This window comes from Hakea prostrata, chromosome 6, assembly GCF_041222555.1.
Source record: "Hakea prostrata isolate BN-2017 chromosome 6, UWA_Hpros_2, whole genome shotgun sequence".
Taxonomy (NCBI): domain Eukaryota; kingdom Viridiplantae; phylum Streptophyta; class Magnoliopsida; order Proteales; family Proteaceae; genus Hakea; species Hakea prostrata.
In genome coordinates, this window is record NC_142605.1 from 20,444,117 (window position 1) to 20,462,193 (window position 18,077).

General features: G+C 37.0%; 3 protein-coding genes across 3 annotated transcripts; 2 read left to right on the forward strand and 1 right to left on the reverse strand.

Annotated features, from left to right (window-relative positions):
* The first annotated feature begins 564 nt into the window (after positions 1-564).
* Positions 565-3,160, forward strand: LOC149012514 (exopolygalacturonase-like). Its single transcript, XM_089157622.1, has 7 exons — positions 565-860; positions 1,486-1,612; positions 1,710-1,850; positions 1,941-2,117; positions 2,210-2,499; positions 2,589-2,817; positions 2,924-3,160. The coding sequence occupies exons 1-7, from the start codon at positions 565-567 to the stop codon at positions 3,158-3,160; spliced, it is 1,497 nt and encodes a 498-aa protein (XP_089013748.1).
* Positions 3,161-10,691: 7,531 nt separating this feature from the next.
* Positions 10,692-13,532, forward strand: AHP2 (Tat-binding protein 1(Tbp-1)-interacting protein (TBPIP)). The gene is made up of 6 exons (XM_089159366.1): positions 10,692-10,826; positions 10,957-10,982; positions 12,089-12,356; positions 12,509-12,579; positions 12,675-12,863; positions 12,947-13,532. The coding sequence occupies exons 1-6, from the start codon at positions 10,799-10,801 to the stop codon at positions 13,043-13,045; spliced, it is 681 nt and encodes a 226-aa protein (XP_089015492.1). The 5' UTR covers positions 10,692-10,798; the 3' UTR covers positions 13,046-13,532.
* A 1,668-nt stretch (positions 13,533-15,200) lies between these two features.
* Positions 15,201-17,709, reverse strand: LOC149012516 (Regulator of Vps4 activity in the MVB pathway protein). The gene is made up of 5 exons (XM_089160169.1): positions 17,195-17,709; positions 16,984-17,087; positions 16,717-16,888; positions 16,500-16,622; positions 15,201-16,404 (listed from the first exon to the last, which is right to left on the reverse strand). The coding sequence occupies exons 1-5, from the start codon at positions 17,378-17,380 to the stop codon at positions 15,526-15,528; spliced, it is 1,464 nt and encodes a 487-aa protein (XP_089016295.1). The 5' UTR covers positions 17,381-17,709; the 3' UTR covers positions 15,201-15,525.
* Between the last annotated feature and the right edge of the window lie 368 nt (positions 17,710-18,077).

Sequence of the window (18,077 nt, forward strand, 5' to 3'; positions counted from 1 at the left end):
ACGATCATGGATTCGTCACGCTTGAGGGGGCGTGTTGAGGATACATGATTAGTTATATACTCCTGATACAAAGTATCATATCTTGTATACTATATCTTACAAATACATACTGTAATTGTACTTTTCACATATGAAATACTAAAGTCTCTACAATTTCCTTTCAAAATCATGAATGAAGATTTTCAACTTCTTACCCAAAAAAAAAAGGACTAGGCTCATTGTCTAGTTATTTTGAACTGATAAGAAAGTGACCAAGTAATAAAGCTGTAATTCTTTTTCTCTAGTAAGAACCCACAAATTGAATGCAAAATTGTTGAATTTAGAACGATCAATCACACACAATTGAATAGAAAACAAGGAAGAAGGAGACACGGATTTTACCCTGGTTCACCTCAATGTGAGGCTATGTCCAACACTAGATTTTTCACTATATTATTCATGAAAACAACAACATACAATGCTTTGTTACAAGAGAATAAATATATAGGAACTTAGAAACCCTAAGCCAAAGCTATTCATGGGCCCAAGCCCAAACTAAAAAGAAACTTCGAGGCCCACAAAAACATGGAGCCTCTACAGGCTATGGAGGCGTTGCCTGCAGAGTTTCAAATCAAGGGTTTGCAATTCAAGGCCAATGGATTTGGCTTGAAAGTGAATGAAATCTGCAGCAGCATAGTATTCAGGGCAAGGTATTCTTGGAACCTGGAGATTATCTCCTTTGAATCATCTGGTAACAAAACAACTACTGTTGATATGAATAAGAAGAAGAGCATAATGGAAATTCTCTCCATTTTTTTTTCTTACAAGAGAGAGAGCACTGAGAGTAGTGAAGTTGTTCTTCCTGCTCAGTCTTTAAAGAGGTGAACTCTCCAATTTGAAACCATTGCTCTAAGAGTTTTCGAGAGATCAAACCAACGCAAAAGAAATCACATGGAACAGAACCAAAAGTTTCCAGTCGACTAATTGGAGCAAAAACCATGCATTAGAAGGTTGTTAACGTAAAAGATGCATGCAATAATCATGTAGGAAATATATGTTGTTTGATTTGGCGATTTAAGGATTCTTTTTAAAATAAAAAATAAAAATTTATGCATTTGATTCGCTTTGTGAAGATGTCACCAAGGTAGAGTGCTTACATCCACAGAAGTAGAAGGAAGGGAGGAAGAGAGGGATAATAGGTAGTTCATTCCCGATTTCTGGTGGATATTTTAGCTGACAATTGTGGCTACAGAAAAAAAGTAGATATTCTTGGAAGAAGTTAGTTATGGCCGTTGGTATCTAACCCAAGTATCACAATGTTGAATTTCATATAAATTCGAATCTCCTGTTGAGAGGAAAATGGGAAAGATCATCCTAAAAACAAATTAAATTCCATCCAGGAAAAAGAAAAAGAAAAAGCCAAATAAAAAAGGGAAGAATTATGCAAGGTGCTATTCTCTTCTGGCTTTTCTTAACTTCTTTTACCTGGACTGTTAATGGAGAAAGAATCCTTGAAGAAAAAGCAGTTGCACCGACCCCTAAAAAAACAGCAGCTGCACCTGGTGGCTCCCCCGGCACTTTCGATGTTATGCGTTATGGCGCTAAAGGAGATGGACGAAGCGACGATACCAATGTAATCAATCCTCAATTCTTAATTCTCATTCTTTTTTTTTTTTTTTTTTTTTCTTTTCTGGTTTGCAGAGAGAGATTATGAACCCTAAATTTTGCAGGCTTTCATGGCGGCTTGGAAAGAAACATGTCAATCTTCAGGTTCAGCGACACTTTCCATTCCAAAAGGAAGCTTCTTAGTTGGTCCCCTTAAATTCAAGGGGCCCTGCAAAAACACTGGTTCCCTTACTGTCCAGATGCAGGTGTATTCTATAGCAAAAAAAATCATTTTTTTTTCTTTTCAAAACAGATTGGATTGTCCATTAACATGAGATTTTCGATTATCTGTACAGGGTGACTTGAAGGCAATCACGGATTTGGGCAAGTATGATTCGGATGACTGGGTCGAGTTTGGATGGGTGACCGGATTGACATTGACCGGAAGTGGAACTTTTGATGGCCAAGGCGCTGTATCATGGCCTGCCAATAAATGCCCTAAAAGTCTCACCAATTGTAAAGTTCTTCCAACAGTAAGTGGATATGGATTCAACTATTTTACTTGCTGGTTTTGTGTAATCTATCATTAGGGTTTCATTAACAAAGGTAAGTTGTTTTGTTGCAGAGTGTGAAGTTTGTTAGCATGACCAAAACAATAGTGAAGGGGATAAAGTCTTTAAATAGCAAGTTCTTCCACATTGCTTTGCTCAGCTGCACAGACTTCCAAGGGAGCGATATCACAATCACTGCACCAGGAGACAGCCCTAACACAGATGGAATCCACATAGAACGAAGCAGTGGTGTTAGCATCTCTAATTCTGTAATTGGTACCGGCGATGATTGCATCTCCATCGGACAAGCCAATTCCAATGTCCACATCAATGGTGTCACCTGCGGACCTGGTCACGGCATCAGGTTGGTGCATGAATCGATCTTGATCTTAAATCCTGCTACAAAACCTCAAATTCATTCATGAATTTTGTTGATTTGATTGCTTCTTGTAGTGTTGGAAGCTTGGGGAAATACCCGAAGGAAGGTGATGTGAGAGGGCTTACTGTTGAAAATTGTACATTAAGTGGAACAATGAATGGAATTAGGATCAAGACATGGCAAGACTCACCTGACGCCAGTGCGGCTTCTAACATGACCTTTGAACACATTGAAATGAAAAGTGTTACAAATCCAATCATCATCGACCAGACATATTGTCCTTACGCCAAATGTGATTCCAAGGTTAGTAGCTAGAAACCACCAAATTCGTTCATTGCTGCAACTTTTTTGCTTCGTTGAGGCGTTTTAACAAACACTTTGGAACATGACAAATGGCTTAATATTGCAGGCACCATCAAAAGTTGCGTTGAGTGACGTGTCCTTCAGGCACATTACAGGAACTTCAGCTTCTCCAGTGGCGGTGACATTGGAGTGTAGCCAAGGGGTGCCATGTAAGAATGTGAATCTTGAAGATATTCACTTGGAACCTGCAACAGGAGGAACCGCAACTACGTCATCATGTCAGCATGTCAATGCCAAATATATTGGAACCCAGATTCCTCCAGCCTGTAAATCCACCCTGTAAACATAGGGTTCGGCTCCTCTCCAAAGGGTGAATATCTCCCCCGGGGGGCCCACTAAAATCTTACATCTTGCCAGGTGGAATATACCGATTCAAGGATTCTTTTTACCAGAATTTTAATCTATGCCCCCCTTAGCCAATGGAGGGTTAGTAGGATGGCTAGGAACCTGACTTCTCTCGAAAGTGAGAGGTCGTGGGTTCAACCCTGCCGGCGGCATATGTAATATCTCCATCCCCCAATTTCCCTATGTATAACCAACTAAGAACACTCAGTTGGTTAATAGTTAATTCAATAAATTTTATGATGAAAATACCTTTGTGTCCTTTTGGATTTCATTTATTTCTTTACTAATGTTGGGTCCCCTTAATGTAATATATTATGTGTGGGTCACAGTCAAACTAACAGTATTTGTCGTTTTAAGTATATTCAAATTTCAAACATGAAGGGACCAAAATGCCCTTAGGTTATTTAATACATTGTGTTAATATATGGATTTTTTTTTTTGGGGAGAAAATTAAGATATGGTTTTAAAAAGAGATAATTGGTCATTAAGCGTTAATTATATGGTTAATATATATAATAACACAATGTATTAAATAATATGAGGGCATTTTGGTCCTTCTCCATTTGAAATTTGAATATATTTAACGACGGCTAACAATGTTAGTCTAGTTGGGACCCACACGTAATGTATTACGCTAAGGGGACCCAACATTAGTTTGTGAACCTATGGAACTCTTTTTTTTTAATTTTTTTTTTATCCTACCAAAATAAATACTACCAAATCAAAATAAAATACGAGGAAAAAAAAACTTACCAAACTAAACAGAATCACATCTTTCTTTCGTTCTGATTTCTTTTATTTTGACTTTATCCTTATTTTTTGGCAAGGGTTCTTACTTTTATTCGATCTGCCAAACAAATTTACAAAAAGAACAAAGAATAAGAACTTATCAAAAAATTCCCTCACAAAAACGCAAGTGAATGTGCAGTTTGAAGCTTCAAACCTCTGCAACTTAAGGCAGAAGGCCAAGAATCTACTTCAAATCCATTGGTTTAGTTCTTCATGTTTTGGTATTAAAGTCTTGACATGTTTCGACCATCATGAATTACCTCTTCAAGAAGTAAAATTGGGAAGCCTTGCCAGTCCCTCCCAATTTTGGGTTTTGATTTTTTTTTGGTTAAATGTCTATATTTTGTAATTGTTTGAATCTATTTTATGAATTTAACTTATCCCCTTAATATAAGTTCTCACATTTCTTTTATTTGGTGTTATCTTATGCTAGCCTTTGGTTCGTGAACCATTATTGGGTAACTGCAACAAAGAAAGTTTTAGAATCTAAGATATTCTATTGACAACCATGATCAGAATTTCTCAAAAGCCAAAAGACCCATAAGATGGGAATCCTAGCTTCTCTACTTTTGTGTCTAAGTGGTAAATCTACTTCTTCATTTGTGCACCTATGAAAGTAGTTTTCTTGTCTCTTATTCTATACACTTTCACCTTTCTAACTCATATTTAAAATTTGCATTAGGGCTTTCCAATTTTAACCACATCAAAGTAGGGGATACAAGGATTTTCACTTGCCATACCCTACCCTAACCTTTAGGGATAAATGGTTAACTTTGGTTCCTCTAGATATTGCTAAAATCTCTTTAATTTAAAGATGAAGTTGGAAGTATTTTCTGATGCCATTCTTGTGGTACTCCAAAACACTTACAAAAGAACTTTTTTTTTTTTTTTTTTTTTTTTTTTTTTGGGGGGAGCTGACGAGTTGATATTATGGGGGGAATATTTTACTAATATATGTGCCGCCGGATGGGTGCAAACTAAAGATCTCCCCATGGGAGTTTAAGTTGTTAACCGCTCGACTATCCTACCATTGGCAAGTTCATGGTAATTTTCTTTGATTGGAATCCTTCTTCCCATCTCCCCTATCCCCTGCTCACAATCTTGTATTTCTTTGTTTTCTTGAATGGGTTTTGTTAGAAGAGAAATCTAACCACCTTGATTCTTCCCTTCATTGATCCCCTTGCTGCCCCCCCCCCCCTCCTTCTTTATCTAGTGAGAGCATCACAATGGAAAGATTGTAGGATTGACAAAGCAACATACTAGAGAGCCAACTGACCCTCAAATGGTAGACATTTTTATAATATATAACTACTCTATGAAGTGCCAAATCACAGGGTTTGTAGCACTCTCTACTTGATTTTCAATCTTTTTTTTTTTTTTTTTTCTGCTATGTATTTGATTTGTTTTCCTTCCAAGGCTTTGATGCTCTCTTCATGATAATCCTTTCTGGCCATAGAATTGGTTAATGACTTTGATAGTCATGAAATTGAATCCCTGATAGTCTTCAATTATGCCAAAAGACATTGTTTTGTAATGGGTGTGACTCATTAGGAGACGATGAATCATGGATTGGCAACACACAAAGTGTTGTCATCCATACGAACCCATATATTTTACTACATATGTTTCTCAACTAAAGATGGTATACAGATGCGTCCATGAATTTCACTACTGAATAACTGAGGCAATGATGGCAAGATCAAATTCTGACTTCATTAGAAACCTTATTGCCTTAGCAAACATTGGTGCATTTCATATCAACACCATACTTGGAGATCAAAGTGGCTGACTTACACTCAAAACCCCTAAAATCATCTTTTTTTAATCAAACAACGAATCGTAAGCTTTTCGGAGACATCCCTAATTCCATGTTTTAAAACCCTATCTTCAGTTAAATTACTCCTCTTTAGTGTCTTTTGCAATATATTCTAACCCACATTATCCCTTGTGTTGCACAGGCCTGTTCTCGCTTCCCATTGTTGCTTGTTAATTGGTAAGATAATTCACGTCGGTTGAATGACAAGGGAGCCATGCTAGTCCTCCTTCCTCCTATTTTGGGTTTTGAGCTGTATACTTGGGGTGAATGTTTGTTTTGCAAGATTGTAATTGCACTTGTTTTTAGCTGATGCGTTACTTGAGATATGGGTATGCATTACTCTTTAAGAGACTTATTCTTACACCCATGAGATTTGGATCTTTCTTAAGTTCCTCTTTGTAAGGCTGTTGCTATAAATTGGTCCTTTTCATTGCAATAAAAGATTATACTTGGACAACTCGAATTTGTGGCCGGTTGGCCCCAATTACAGAGTAAAATCCCTGTTCAACAGCTGAGATAAGTGTGGATGAGAGACCAGGGCTAGTATAGGCCATCCCCCTAACCCTTCTTCTTCTTCTTCTTCTTCTTAACAGGGGAGCAAAAGTTAACTCTAGTTATTTAATTTGGTCGTTATCGCTTTGTTGATCTTAGCTGCAATCAATCTCCTAATGGATTTCCAGTTTGAGGTTGACTTATGCATTGCCCTTCCCCAAAAAATGCCCTTCCCCAAAAAAATAAAGAAATTAACCCATTCTGTTAGTTGTTGCTGTTATTTTCTAATGAGAAGAGGTTTTGGGTCATTTTATGGCCTTCATACCCTTGATAGGGTGGAATGAATTTATTGTTCTCTTCTTCTCCTCCTCCTCCTCCTCCTCCTCCTCCTTCTTCTTCTTCTTCTTCTTCTTCTTCTGCTTCATTTCTTGTAAAACCTAGCCAAAAGCTACACAGAGCAACCAGTCTTCTTCGTCTAAAGCCTAATCAAGTCAGTCACTATCCCTTTCTTCCATTCTCAATTCTTCTGAAATCAAATTCCTTTCCGTTTATGAAACTGCATCACCAACCCTCTCTTAAAACTCGTCTTTGCAGCTCGCTTCTCTGCAACTCTACAGACTACAGTAGGAGGTTCTGGAAGAGGAGTAAGCTGGGTCTGAATCATCCTACAACCAGAAGATTCACCCGGTAGACGAACTAAATTACTGCCTCATGTACAGACAAAAGATCCGATAATGAAATCCATAAACCAAGGAACATGAATCCAAGATCCAAAGTCAAGGGACTTCACTTCTGCTTTTGCCGTTATAGACAAGAAAACAGCAAAACATAAGAATAGTCTACAATAAATTCTTAAATCAAATCCTTCAAGTGGAATACAAGTATGAAGACTGCAAGTGGTGGAATGAAGATTGACGCAGAGACGCTACTAAAAACCAGAAAATCCATAAGCCAGATACGGACAGAAAGCATTTCTTGCAAGTCTGCTTTTTTGGGTCCCCTGAAAAAGTCAAGGGAAAAAAGAGAAGTATAGGAAAATGATTAATTTCCCTTCAGCCCCACCAATAGTTTCTTCAATTTTATTTAGATATTTGTTAGTTGGAGAGATCTTTTGGCCCTGATGGTTTTGGCATGACTTTATTTAGACCCAAATGATGTAATGAGCAAGTGTTAATCTATACTGGGCTATTAGAAACTTGTCTATCTGAAGATCATGCTTTAGGATCTGGGGGTGGTTTCTAACTAGTTCCTTCTGAAAGCAAAAATAAAAGCTTCACTCCTTCAGTAAGTATAAATTGTACAGAACACTGGTTGTTTATAGTATTAACAATTTTGTACTCTAAATTTCCTAATTATGTTTTAATCCTGGGTTGCTGTAGCTCAGATCATTAGCAAATGAACTAGTTCATCATTGGTCTGGTTACAATCCGAAGGTGCTCTATAATAGAATAAAGGTAATGAAATTGGAAGATGTTCTGTCTTCCCCTTAAACACGACTTTCATCATGGTCGGTTTGCTCAAAGATATTCTGAATGCTTGAAGTCTCCATAACTACCTGATATTTCTTCACATTTCTGGGTTTCTGAAATGCTTTATTTCCATTGACGAATCATTTCCTCTGTATCAAAGAAGACGACGACTTCTCAAGGACTAACTTCCACAATGATTTATATATACCTGGCTACAAATTCTATGTTAGACTTCTCCTATGTTTGTGTGTGATGAATCAAGCCCTTTATATTAGACTTGAGGCCTGAGGGTGAAGAAGAGGCCCCTTTTTTTCCTTCTTAAATGGTGAAGGGAAAGACCCTTTCAAGTCTCTCTCAAGGTTCAAATGCACAATGGGACATGGGTTTTCCTGTAACCATATTTGATTTATCCTTGCCTACTGTATTCAAACTTCTAACTTTACACAGAGATGCAGCATAAGAATGAATGCATATTTACATGTACAGTTCTTGGTGTTTGATTGGCTAACTGAACAATGTTTTTTCCCCCCCCCCCTTGAACTTGAAACACGGGCTGATTTGTTATTACCCGGTACTCTGGTAGAGATGTCTGATTCCCTTTCTCAATCATGTGGAGAATGCAAGTTGGGTTCTTCACTATTTGAATTTTTTCTTTTTGAATTTTTTTTTTTTTTTTTTTTTTTTTTTTTTGCATTCTACAGCATTTGTTCCCTGCCTGATGAGTATTGGTTGACACAGATTAGTTTTCACTCTTAAACTATTTAAGAAATGGATAATTACTATTGCCCCCTTATATTTTGGTTTTATTACTAATCAAACATCTTTCTTTATGAAATTACTGTTGCCCCCCTCACTTCTAACGGTGTTAAGTGGTTGTTAACATCAAATATGTAATGTCTATTTTACCCTTTATTAAACTTAAGAAGTTAAAAAATATGACATCACCTTCATTTTTAGAAACTATATTGAATGTCAATTATATCCTTAAAATCTTATATTTTATAATAAATTTTGATTTTGGTGGGACCACACACTTTGTACAATGGTTAGCAAGATTTTCAATTTTCAACTTTGAATTACATTTGATATTTCCTAATATTTTAGTTTCTATTTTAAGTTTTATTTAATCACATATTTCCTTTATTCGACAAATTCTTTTTAGAGAAGAAAAATCAAGTCTTTTCTTTATTTGGTAGTTTGTTTTTAGAAAAGAAAATGTAATTTAAAGTTAATTTTTCTCTATAGTTAATTAAGGATAATATTATAAGTTATAACTTGCAAAAGAGTAAATAAATAAAGAGATAATTGTAAGGTTATTTTTGGGTTTTTGAAAAAACATATAGATGCCACATCATCAGTAAACTAACTGAGCTTAACAGAAGGGGGCATTAGTAACTTTAGACAAAGTTAAAGATTATATTAACAATTTTAAAAAGTAGAGGGGATAAAGTAGTAATAAAATCAGAATACAAGGGAGCAACAGTAATTATCCATTTAAGAAAACTATTAGTCCCACCCCGATAAAATAACTCATTACTCAGCGATGACCCAATGAAATGAAATGGCATCACCTAGATCCCTTGCCATTAGTGAATGGCTGTTAAGACCAGCAGTTATAAGTATGTTTTAAAAAACATAAATACTCTTCTTATTCTTCCCTACATCCTCTGATGTGCATTTAAAGAATATATTTTGCCTTTTCTGCGATGTCTCTAGGTGGCTGACTTCGTTTTTACAATTTTTCTTGGGTGAAATACTTCTTAAAAAGTTTATGTTGTTGGAATGTGAGCAGCTTTCTTTGTCTTTGCAATGGATGCACTTGAGGTGGAGCATTGATGATAAGCTTGCTTCTATATATTAGTGGGATTAATTTTAATTCTTTTTTCCTGTTTATTTAATTCAAGATAAATTCATCAACATAAAGAAGTACGAAGAAGTACAAAGACCATACTTGAATCTGTAGTTCCTAGCCATAATATTTTGTAGTTCTGCTCGAGGTCCTTGAGCTTCCTCTCCAAACATGAAGAAAGAGGGGCTTTTCAACGGTTGAATTATTGGTATCGTGTATTGTATCGTTCAAGTGATTTTAAGAAACGTTTTGTTTCGTATCAAGTATTGTATCATAAAAGGCTAGAGGCTAATACGTTTTAGTACTTCGGACTGTCTATTTTAACCTCACTTTTTTAAAAGTTCTAAAGAACCTACCTCAACTGGTTTGGACTTGGAAAAAAATCCTCTGTTGTGCACAGTTCTCAGTGGTGCACAGTAGTGCACTTCATACCAAATCACAGACTGAGATTTAAAGCTTGATTTCAAATTTGAAAAGTTCAAAAAATTCTTATAGTTTTTTTGCTTTTCCAACTTATGATTTGGTATAAAAGTGCATTGCAGTGCACAGCAGAGAACTGTGCACAACAGATGATGTTTTCCCTTTGGACTCTCAATCCTGTATTCCTGTGTGTAAGGAAAGTTTTATCAAATCTATAGGTTAAATGAGGTTACTTCAAGAGGTCTTGAGGTTTTTTTCTTTAAATAGAAAATTTTTCCTGAGATTTAATATAAAAATATGTTCGTTCACCTGAGAATAGTTCGAGGTCTGTATAAATGGGTCTGAACACTTTCAGATTTCAGAAAAGAAAAAAACAATAATAATAATAATAATAATAATAATAAAAAAGTAAAATAAATGAAGTTGCTTCTTAACACCCGGCACCGCACCGTCTGACCCCCAAAAAATAAAAATTCACCGATCCGATACCAACTGCGATTCGTAAAACTATGGCTGCGCCTGCGGCGTACGGTACGACTCACACGTTGTGCTCTCGAAGGCGCTAAGGCAAAACGATATTTACAAATTTAACCCTAATGGGTGCTTTTTCCCGCCTTCGATACGAGTTGTCGGAACTCTCACGCTGGTGAAGTTGAACTAGCGGTTACCACATAGAAACATTAACTTAATACTTTCATTTTCAGACGGGAAGAGCACAGATTGAGTCGATTCGATCAATTAATGGCACCGAAATCCGATAACGTTGAAGGTAAAAACCTAATCTCAACTCTCTTCAACTCTCTCCTTCTCTCTGTTCGTTTCAAATTTGAATTTCTTTCTGAATTGATCCGTCCATGAATATTGCTTTACAGATGCTTTGTTTCCTTGTTAAATTTCAGGTATTGTGCTTAATTTTGTCAATGAGGTACGCGTTCTTCAGAACCACCTGACCTCATAACTTTCTATCAGATCTTATAGTTTGTATGACCTAACATTGTTCTTTTCCCAATATATTCTTCAACTGATCAACTATATCCACTTCTAAGCTTCCTTTGGAGTTGCACAGTTCCTGTTTCTAAATCCTTAGAGAGTCGATCGTGACTTACTTAACTTCTTGTATTTCGCCGGAGGGCGGTGGTGTACTGGTGTGGTTCGCCAATGTTTCTGCAATCTTCTAAACTAAATGCTTGATTCAATGATTTGAAACATACGATAGCCATCAGATGCGTCATGGGTAAATTGAGAGGTCATAGACTCTTACCTTCTGAGTTTGACAAAAAAAAGGTTTCGGAGTTCTATTCCAATAAAAAATAGCTGAATTTCACCTCGTTAAAATTCAGATGCTTCTTTCTTGTGAAGCCTGATCTAGTCTTTCTTCATTTGTTCAATTAGAAGGAGAAATCTCAGTGGCAGAATCTTCATCTATATTTACGGTGCCTTAAGTTTTTCTACTTTTCTAGGAAAGGGTAATCGAAAAGGGAACTTAAGGAGTGTTATTTATTTTCAAATAGTTAATATTGTGGCATTGTGTACTGTCATGGATGGACAATGAAGATCTTTTACTGAGAGTGAGATCAGATAAAAGACAGAACTAAGGTGAGCAGAGGAGCAAGTAGAATTCAACAGCTTAACATTGATTGCTTGGTGCCATGACTTTTCGATATAGGTTATCATGTTGTCAAAGGACATATTTAACTCATAATGTGCTCATTAACTTGGAAGTTCTCTATTCATGTTTACCAATAACTTTAGCATATCTTTCGTCATCGTGATTGAGATTATTCCGATCTGAATTCTGTGAACCCTAAATGTTTTTATTGATTTGTGATGAACCTCTCAGTGATGTCATCAAACTCTTTGTTCCTACACAAGGGACCTCCATTTCATAAAGTTGCAATGTGTTAACTGCCCATTTAAAAATATATGAGCATATCTTCACGAATTATTCCTTGTTTTTTTCATATCTTAGTTAACTGGATTTATTGAATTTGCATTCTTTATACTATATATGTTCCTTTTTTTCCTGACCAGCAAAATAAACCATTAAACTCTCAAAATGCTGCTGATGCTCTGCAAAAGTATAACCTCAAAAAGACTGCTGTTCAAAAAGCATTGGATTCTCTGTGTGAGAGCAAAAAAATTTCATACAAAGACTATGGCAAGCAGAAAATATACCTTGCTCGGCAAGACCAGTTTGACATCCCTGATGCTGAAGAGCTTGATCGGATGAAGAAAGGAAATGCCAAACTACAACAAGAACTGGAAGATCAAAAGAAAGCAATTAGCGAAGTTGAGGGAGGTATTCTCTTCCTTACATCTGTTGTCATCCACAGAATATGTTTGAACAACCTATTTATTATTATTATTATTATTATTATTTTGCATTACAACTCCAACCTTATCCAATGTGACAAAAAATATAGCATGACAATCTTATGATTTTTCTCTCAGGAATTAAAACCTTGCAGTCAAATTTAACACTGGAACAGATACATGCTAAAAAAGAAAAACTGACAAATGAGGTAAGCAGTCGACTGATCTAATATTATTGCATAAAACATGATGGTTTGGTGCAAGCAAATATTGAAAATATCTGGAATTCTCTTTTCCATTTCAGGTTGAGGAAATGGATAAAAAACTGGAAAAATTGCGTGAAGGTGTTGCTTTGGTGAGACCAGAAGATCGCAAAGTGATTGAGAATGCATATTTGGAGAAAATCAACCAGTGGCGAAAGCGCAAAAGAATGTTCAGAGACCTATGGGATGCTATAACTGAGAACTCGCCTAAAGATCTTAAAGCATTCAAGGTAGTTTCCAATTCACATTTGTTGTGAATTTATATTTCAGATCACGCTGAAAATTATCATAATGGATGTTAAAATTGTGACAGGAGGAACTTAGCTTAGAGTATGATGAAGATGCTGGGGTGAGCTTACAATCATTTAGTGAATTGATGCCAAATGGTAAGAAGCGAAGTAGAGGTCAATGATTTATATTTTTCCTTGGATAAACTCCATACTGTGTATCTAATGGTGGATTAATCAAGCTTTGGGAAGAACTTTGGTTGGATATCCTAAAAGCCAATGTTTGTAATGTATGTTTTCAAGAAGGGAACATGCCAAAGTGTATGAAGTTAATCCTACAATATGACCTGGTTTAGAGTTTGAATTCTTTTAAGTGGAAGAAGTTCAGTGTTTCATCAGTTTCTGTGAAAGTTGCAGCTAAAATTTTCAGTATCTATGATCTTTTCACCATTTAAAAAGAGCAAATTTACATAAACCTTTTTCCTTTCAATTGTTTGGACTGTTCGTTGTAACACAGTGGTGGAAGGGATAATGAATTGGGATTGGAATGACTTCACTTTCTGTTCTGTTGTTCCTCCTTATTTGCTCATCTCTCTTCATTTTGTTTACCCCAATGGTCATTTTCTGCACTGCAATCTTAAGACAGTTCTTAGCGACCTTCTTTGGCCTCTGTAGCCGAGGGCTTTGGACTCAGAAATCAACTCTGAACAGTGGAATCTGTGGACCTTTTACTCTGGACTTATGTTGTGTCATATTTGCTTTCAGGTTATGTTTTCTTGGGTTCTACTATAGGTGTCAGAATAAACAGACCCGAGGTGTCAACCATCCCTCCAAAATTGGTTTTGGGGACTGGGGGTATTCAGAGTGTTAGATTTTCCCCTTAAAATTTTGAGTTCTTATTAATTATACATAATGGTTGTATGCAGTTCTGGGGAGAGGTTTTGCTAGGACAGTGAAGTTCCATTCCTTGTGGATGAAGGGTATTATTGGAAACATAAAAACATTTTTGGTTGGGTTGGAAGTTTTACAAGGGTGGGTTTATAGTAATTTAAGCCTTGGGAGGGGTACCAGCATGCGATTTTGGGAAAAGTTGGCACTTCGGCTATCTTTTACCATAATTTTACTCAAGTTATGGAGGTCAACGAAATTATTCATCCAGTCATCCTCACATATAGTGTGTGCAATTATGTATAAACTGAGTTTCCTTCCATCCATGATGAATGAGATTGCATTCATTTCAGGTGTGGGATGGGTGGGAGAGTGCACCACATAGGTGTTCTGGAAAAATGCCAAAATTCTGAACTCCATGATTATAAATGAACTATATGAACCTTATCTCAGGGAGGTTTTCGTACATGGCTATGTATGTAAATGGTTGTCTTCTCAATCAGTGGATGGACATTATTTTAGATACACTTTTCAGGCATATTCTCTAGTGTTGTAGCAGCAGTGGCTGATAGTGGTTAACTGGTTATCCTATAGTAGTGCAGCAGTAGCAGTAACATTTCTCAGGCAGTATAAGCACTGGAATTGGTCTTCTTGCGTGGTAGATACACGAATGTAATTGATGGAACTGGCACCAACATTGATTGCCGATGACATCAATACCGATCTGTATCAGGCCAGTTGATCTGTATCACTGTATTCGTATGATCAACCATTTCATATCGGTATCGGTCATGTTGATCCAACACGCGGTCATGCAGACAAGGAGGTGACTCCTACTTTGAAATCTTTTCTCAGGTGGGGGGCCTAAAACGATGTTTACACACATCCAACCCCTCTTTCTATCTACTTGTGAACACTGTTAATGCCTTTTTGACATTTCATTTTCTGGGGCTGATTTATGAAAATCATGGAGCCCATGTTCACATCTGTTAGTTGGTATGTCACATCAGTTAGTTGGTATTGCCACACTGTAGAATATTCCTTTCTCTTCCATCATCAATTTCATTGAGGTCCTTGAATGGACTGTTAGGTAATGTTGCTGCATTGCTGTTTGTTGTGTGCTATTTAGTATTTAGCATGAACATTTTTCCAAATGACCATATAAGCACGACTGTGGTGTGTTGCTCATTATCAGAAAACATTTTTCCTACTCACCTTTACCTACCCATCCAACACTACAATTCCATTCATCTCTAGAACTTCTCTTTTGGTGGAAAAAGTAATTTATTAAACCTGGCAGAAAGGAAAGGATATCAGAAAACCTTACTAGTCAAAGATGTCACAAAAGGCATTAGAGACCTTCCAGACAGAAAACAACAAGAACAAAAAACCAATTCGAAGATTGCTGGAAAAATCAAAACTGGTTCTCCTCAAAAAGGAGCAGTGACAAGCTCACACTGCGATCTTCTAAAGGTCATCAGAATTTTCAATCATCTGAGCATAGAAAATTATGGGGCAAAAACTAATAGTATGACTCTTACTTGAAACTTAAACTTTAAAATATTTCCTTACAATCATATGTTCATTTGTACAAAATTGATACTTACACACATGGTATTTTCACTAACCCTCAGGAAGATAAAAGTGAAGAAAAAAAAAAAAAAAAAAATAATAACAGTCCTAAGTGCTCTACATGATCATTTAGGATATATTAAACACTCATGAATTAAATGCTTCTTTCTACCAAAAGAATTAAATGCTTCTTCTCCCCAGAATCTTATGCTCGTTTAGTCCTCACAGAAAAAGGCTTGCTTCCTTTGTTCACACGAGGTGCAGATACTTCCTCTTCAGAATAAAAGCTCTGTTTGCTTTCCCTAATCATGGGAATGGATTGACCTTCATTCCCTGATTCGTAAACATTCTTGTGCAGATAATCATTAGATCTCAATGGGCTATCCTTAATTCTGGAGGTAAACAAATCTGGGAGGTCTTTCTTATCTGTTAAGCCACTTCTGGCAAAGCCAGACTTCCCACTGAACCCCACTTGGCTATCCTTAGATATTCCCTTTTCAATCATTCCCTCATCATCACTCTTGTCGAGAACTCTCTGCTCTGTGTGCCATGGCATTCTACCCTCTTCAATCTTGATTTCATCCTCACTTTCACTCCTAATCTCATCATCACTTGTATCATAAGCAGACACCTCTGGTTTCTGGTTTGGAGACATTTTGTTTTCCTTGAAAGTACCTTCATCTGAATCAGAACTTGAAGCAGATGCAGATCTTACCAGCTGCTCTGCTTTGTTCTGGTTTTTCCCCCGTTCATTGGTTTCGGAATCAGAAGATGAGTACTCACCAGGTTGGATCTTTTGAAGTGGGCTATTTGGATCATCATGATTATTATCCCGTGATTTTTCTCTTGAGAGTTCCATGGCAGCCCTTGCTGCCGCAGCTGCAAAAGCTGCGGATTCAAATGCAGCTTGTGCTGCAGAAACAGCATCTTTGTATTGTTTCCTCGTCTTCATGGTTTCAGAGAATTTATCGTCTCTCTCTAGCGCCTCTGTTAAACGATGTACTTCATGCTCATACGAGGGCAGGTTCTGCTTCTGTACCTCATCCTCATACTTGGGCAGGTTCTGCCTCTGGTTCACCTCCACCTAGCATCAATGAAGAACCAAAGATCAAGATATATGCCATGAATTATAATGTCAATGTCTCCAAAAGCGATAATTTTTAGTTTAAACCGTCGTACCTCAGTGGTCACAGAAGACTCCTCTTGAAGCTTTAAAGTGATTCCTTTCTCAGAAGCAATTACTTTTAGCAACTTCATTTTGTTCTCCAAACTGGGTTGTCGAGTTGAGAACTTCTGAATGACCTACAGAGAGCAGAAACACGGATTAAAAGTCATACGATTAGGGTTTAAAAAACTGAATTAAAAGAAATATATAAGAGTATCTGTAAAGCCATACCTTAGGGCTAACTCCACAATGGTTACGTAATTCGATAGCACGAGAAGCAAATTCCTTCCCATATTTTGCTGTGATAATGTTACGAATCTCTCGCAATTCTGGGAATTCCCCACATCTTGATGAGGCAAAAATCAAGGTTGAGAGTGCCTCCTTGAGCTCATCAGGGCACTCTCTGTATTTTTTTTGAATCAAAATATGCGTTAGAAAAAAGAAAATGATCACAGAATGAAGAGAGGGATGTAAAATCAATCAGAGAAAGTAACTTACTTTTCATTGGCAATGAGAGATACCCTTTCAATCAAAAGATGGCAGTAGTTTTCAAGTGTAACAAAAGCATCCAACATGTTCTGTTCTTTGATTACAACCTCAACCTGTTACGTATACGTAAGACACGAAATAATGAGAAAGAGACAAGAAATGAAGAGACAATTATTATCATGATGATCAAGTTGGGTGTGGTTGAGAATCGAAAACTTACACGAAGTAGTGCACGATCATGTTCATCGAGATTGAGCAATTGAATAACATCAGAACGAGCCTGAGAAGATCGGACTTGGCGCTGATTCTTGAGAACAGCAAGGCGAGAGATGGCAAGATTGACCAGAGTTTTGAACTTGGCTGTTTTGAATCCTCTTCCTAACAGAGCGTCAAGCTTCTTGCCCATTTCTCTTCTGTTTCTCCTCTCTTTGTTTCCCTCACTCCCCTTTAGCTTCTTCTGTGGTAGAACTTAGAAGGTGGCTAAACTGTGTGCTCTGTTCTGGAGAAGAGCTAGATCCTGCAGATTAACGAATGAGAGAGAGCTCTATAGAGCTCTAGAGAGAGAGAGCTCAAGAGAGAGAAAAATACAAAGAAGACGGCGTTCAAAGAGGACTTTTTAATGTGACGATTGGCGTGTGAAAGAGTGGCAGCTAGCTGTAAGATTGCGTTTACTTGTAAGAGAAGCAGAGACCAAGCAAATCCAGAGGCAAACTAGAGAGAGAAACTACAGAGAGAGATGAAAACGCGGTTGGTTAAAAGTTAAAACTTAAAAACCTTGTGAAGGAGAAGGTCCACTGAGAGTCTGCTGGATTCTGTCAAGATCATTGACGCGTGAGAGGAGGCTGAGGGAGGTCTGGTACCTTCTTGGTAGGTTCTTGGGGAATAATGAAAGTAACATTTCTGACCATTTTCTGATGTGGGACCCATTTTAGATGGGTCCACATTTTGAGAGGTCTCTTGGTTCTGGAGTCCGGATTCGGATAGTATGTGTTCTTCTTACGCTTTTTCACGCACAATATGTTTATATTAAGGGATAATTACTATTGTCCCCCTATACTATAGCTTAATTACTAATTTACCCCCTGTACTTTTTGAAATTACTA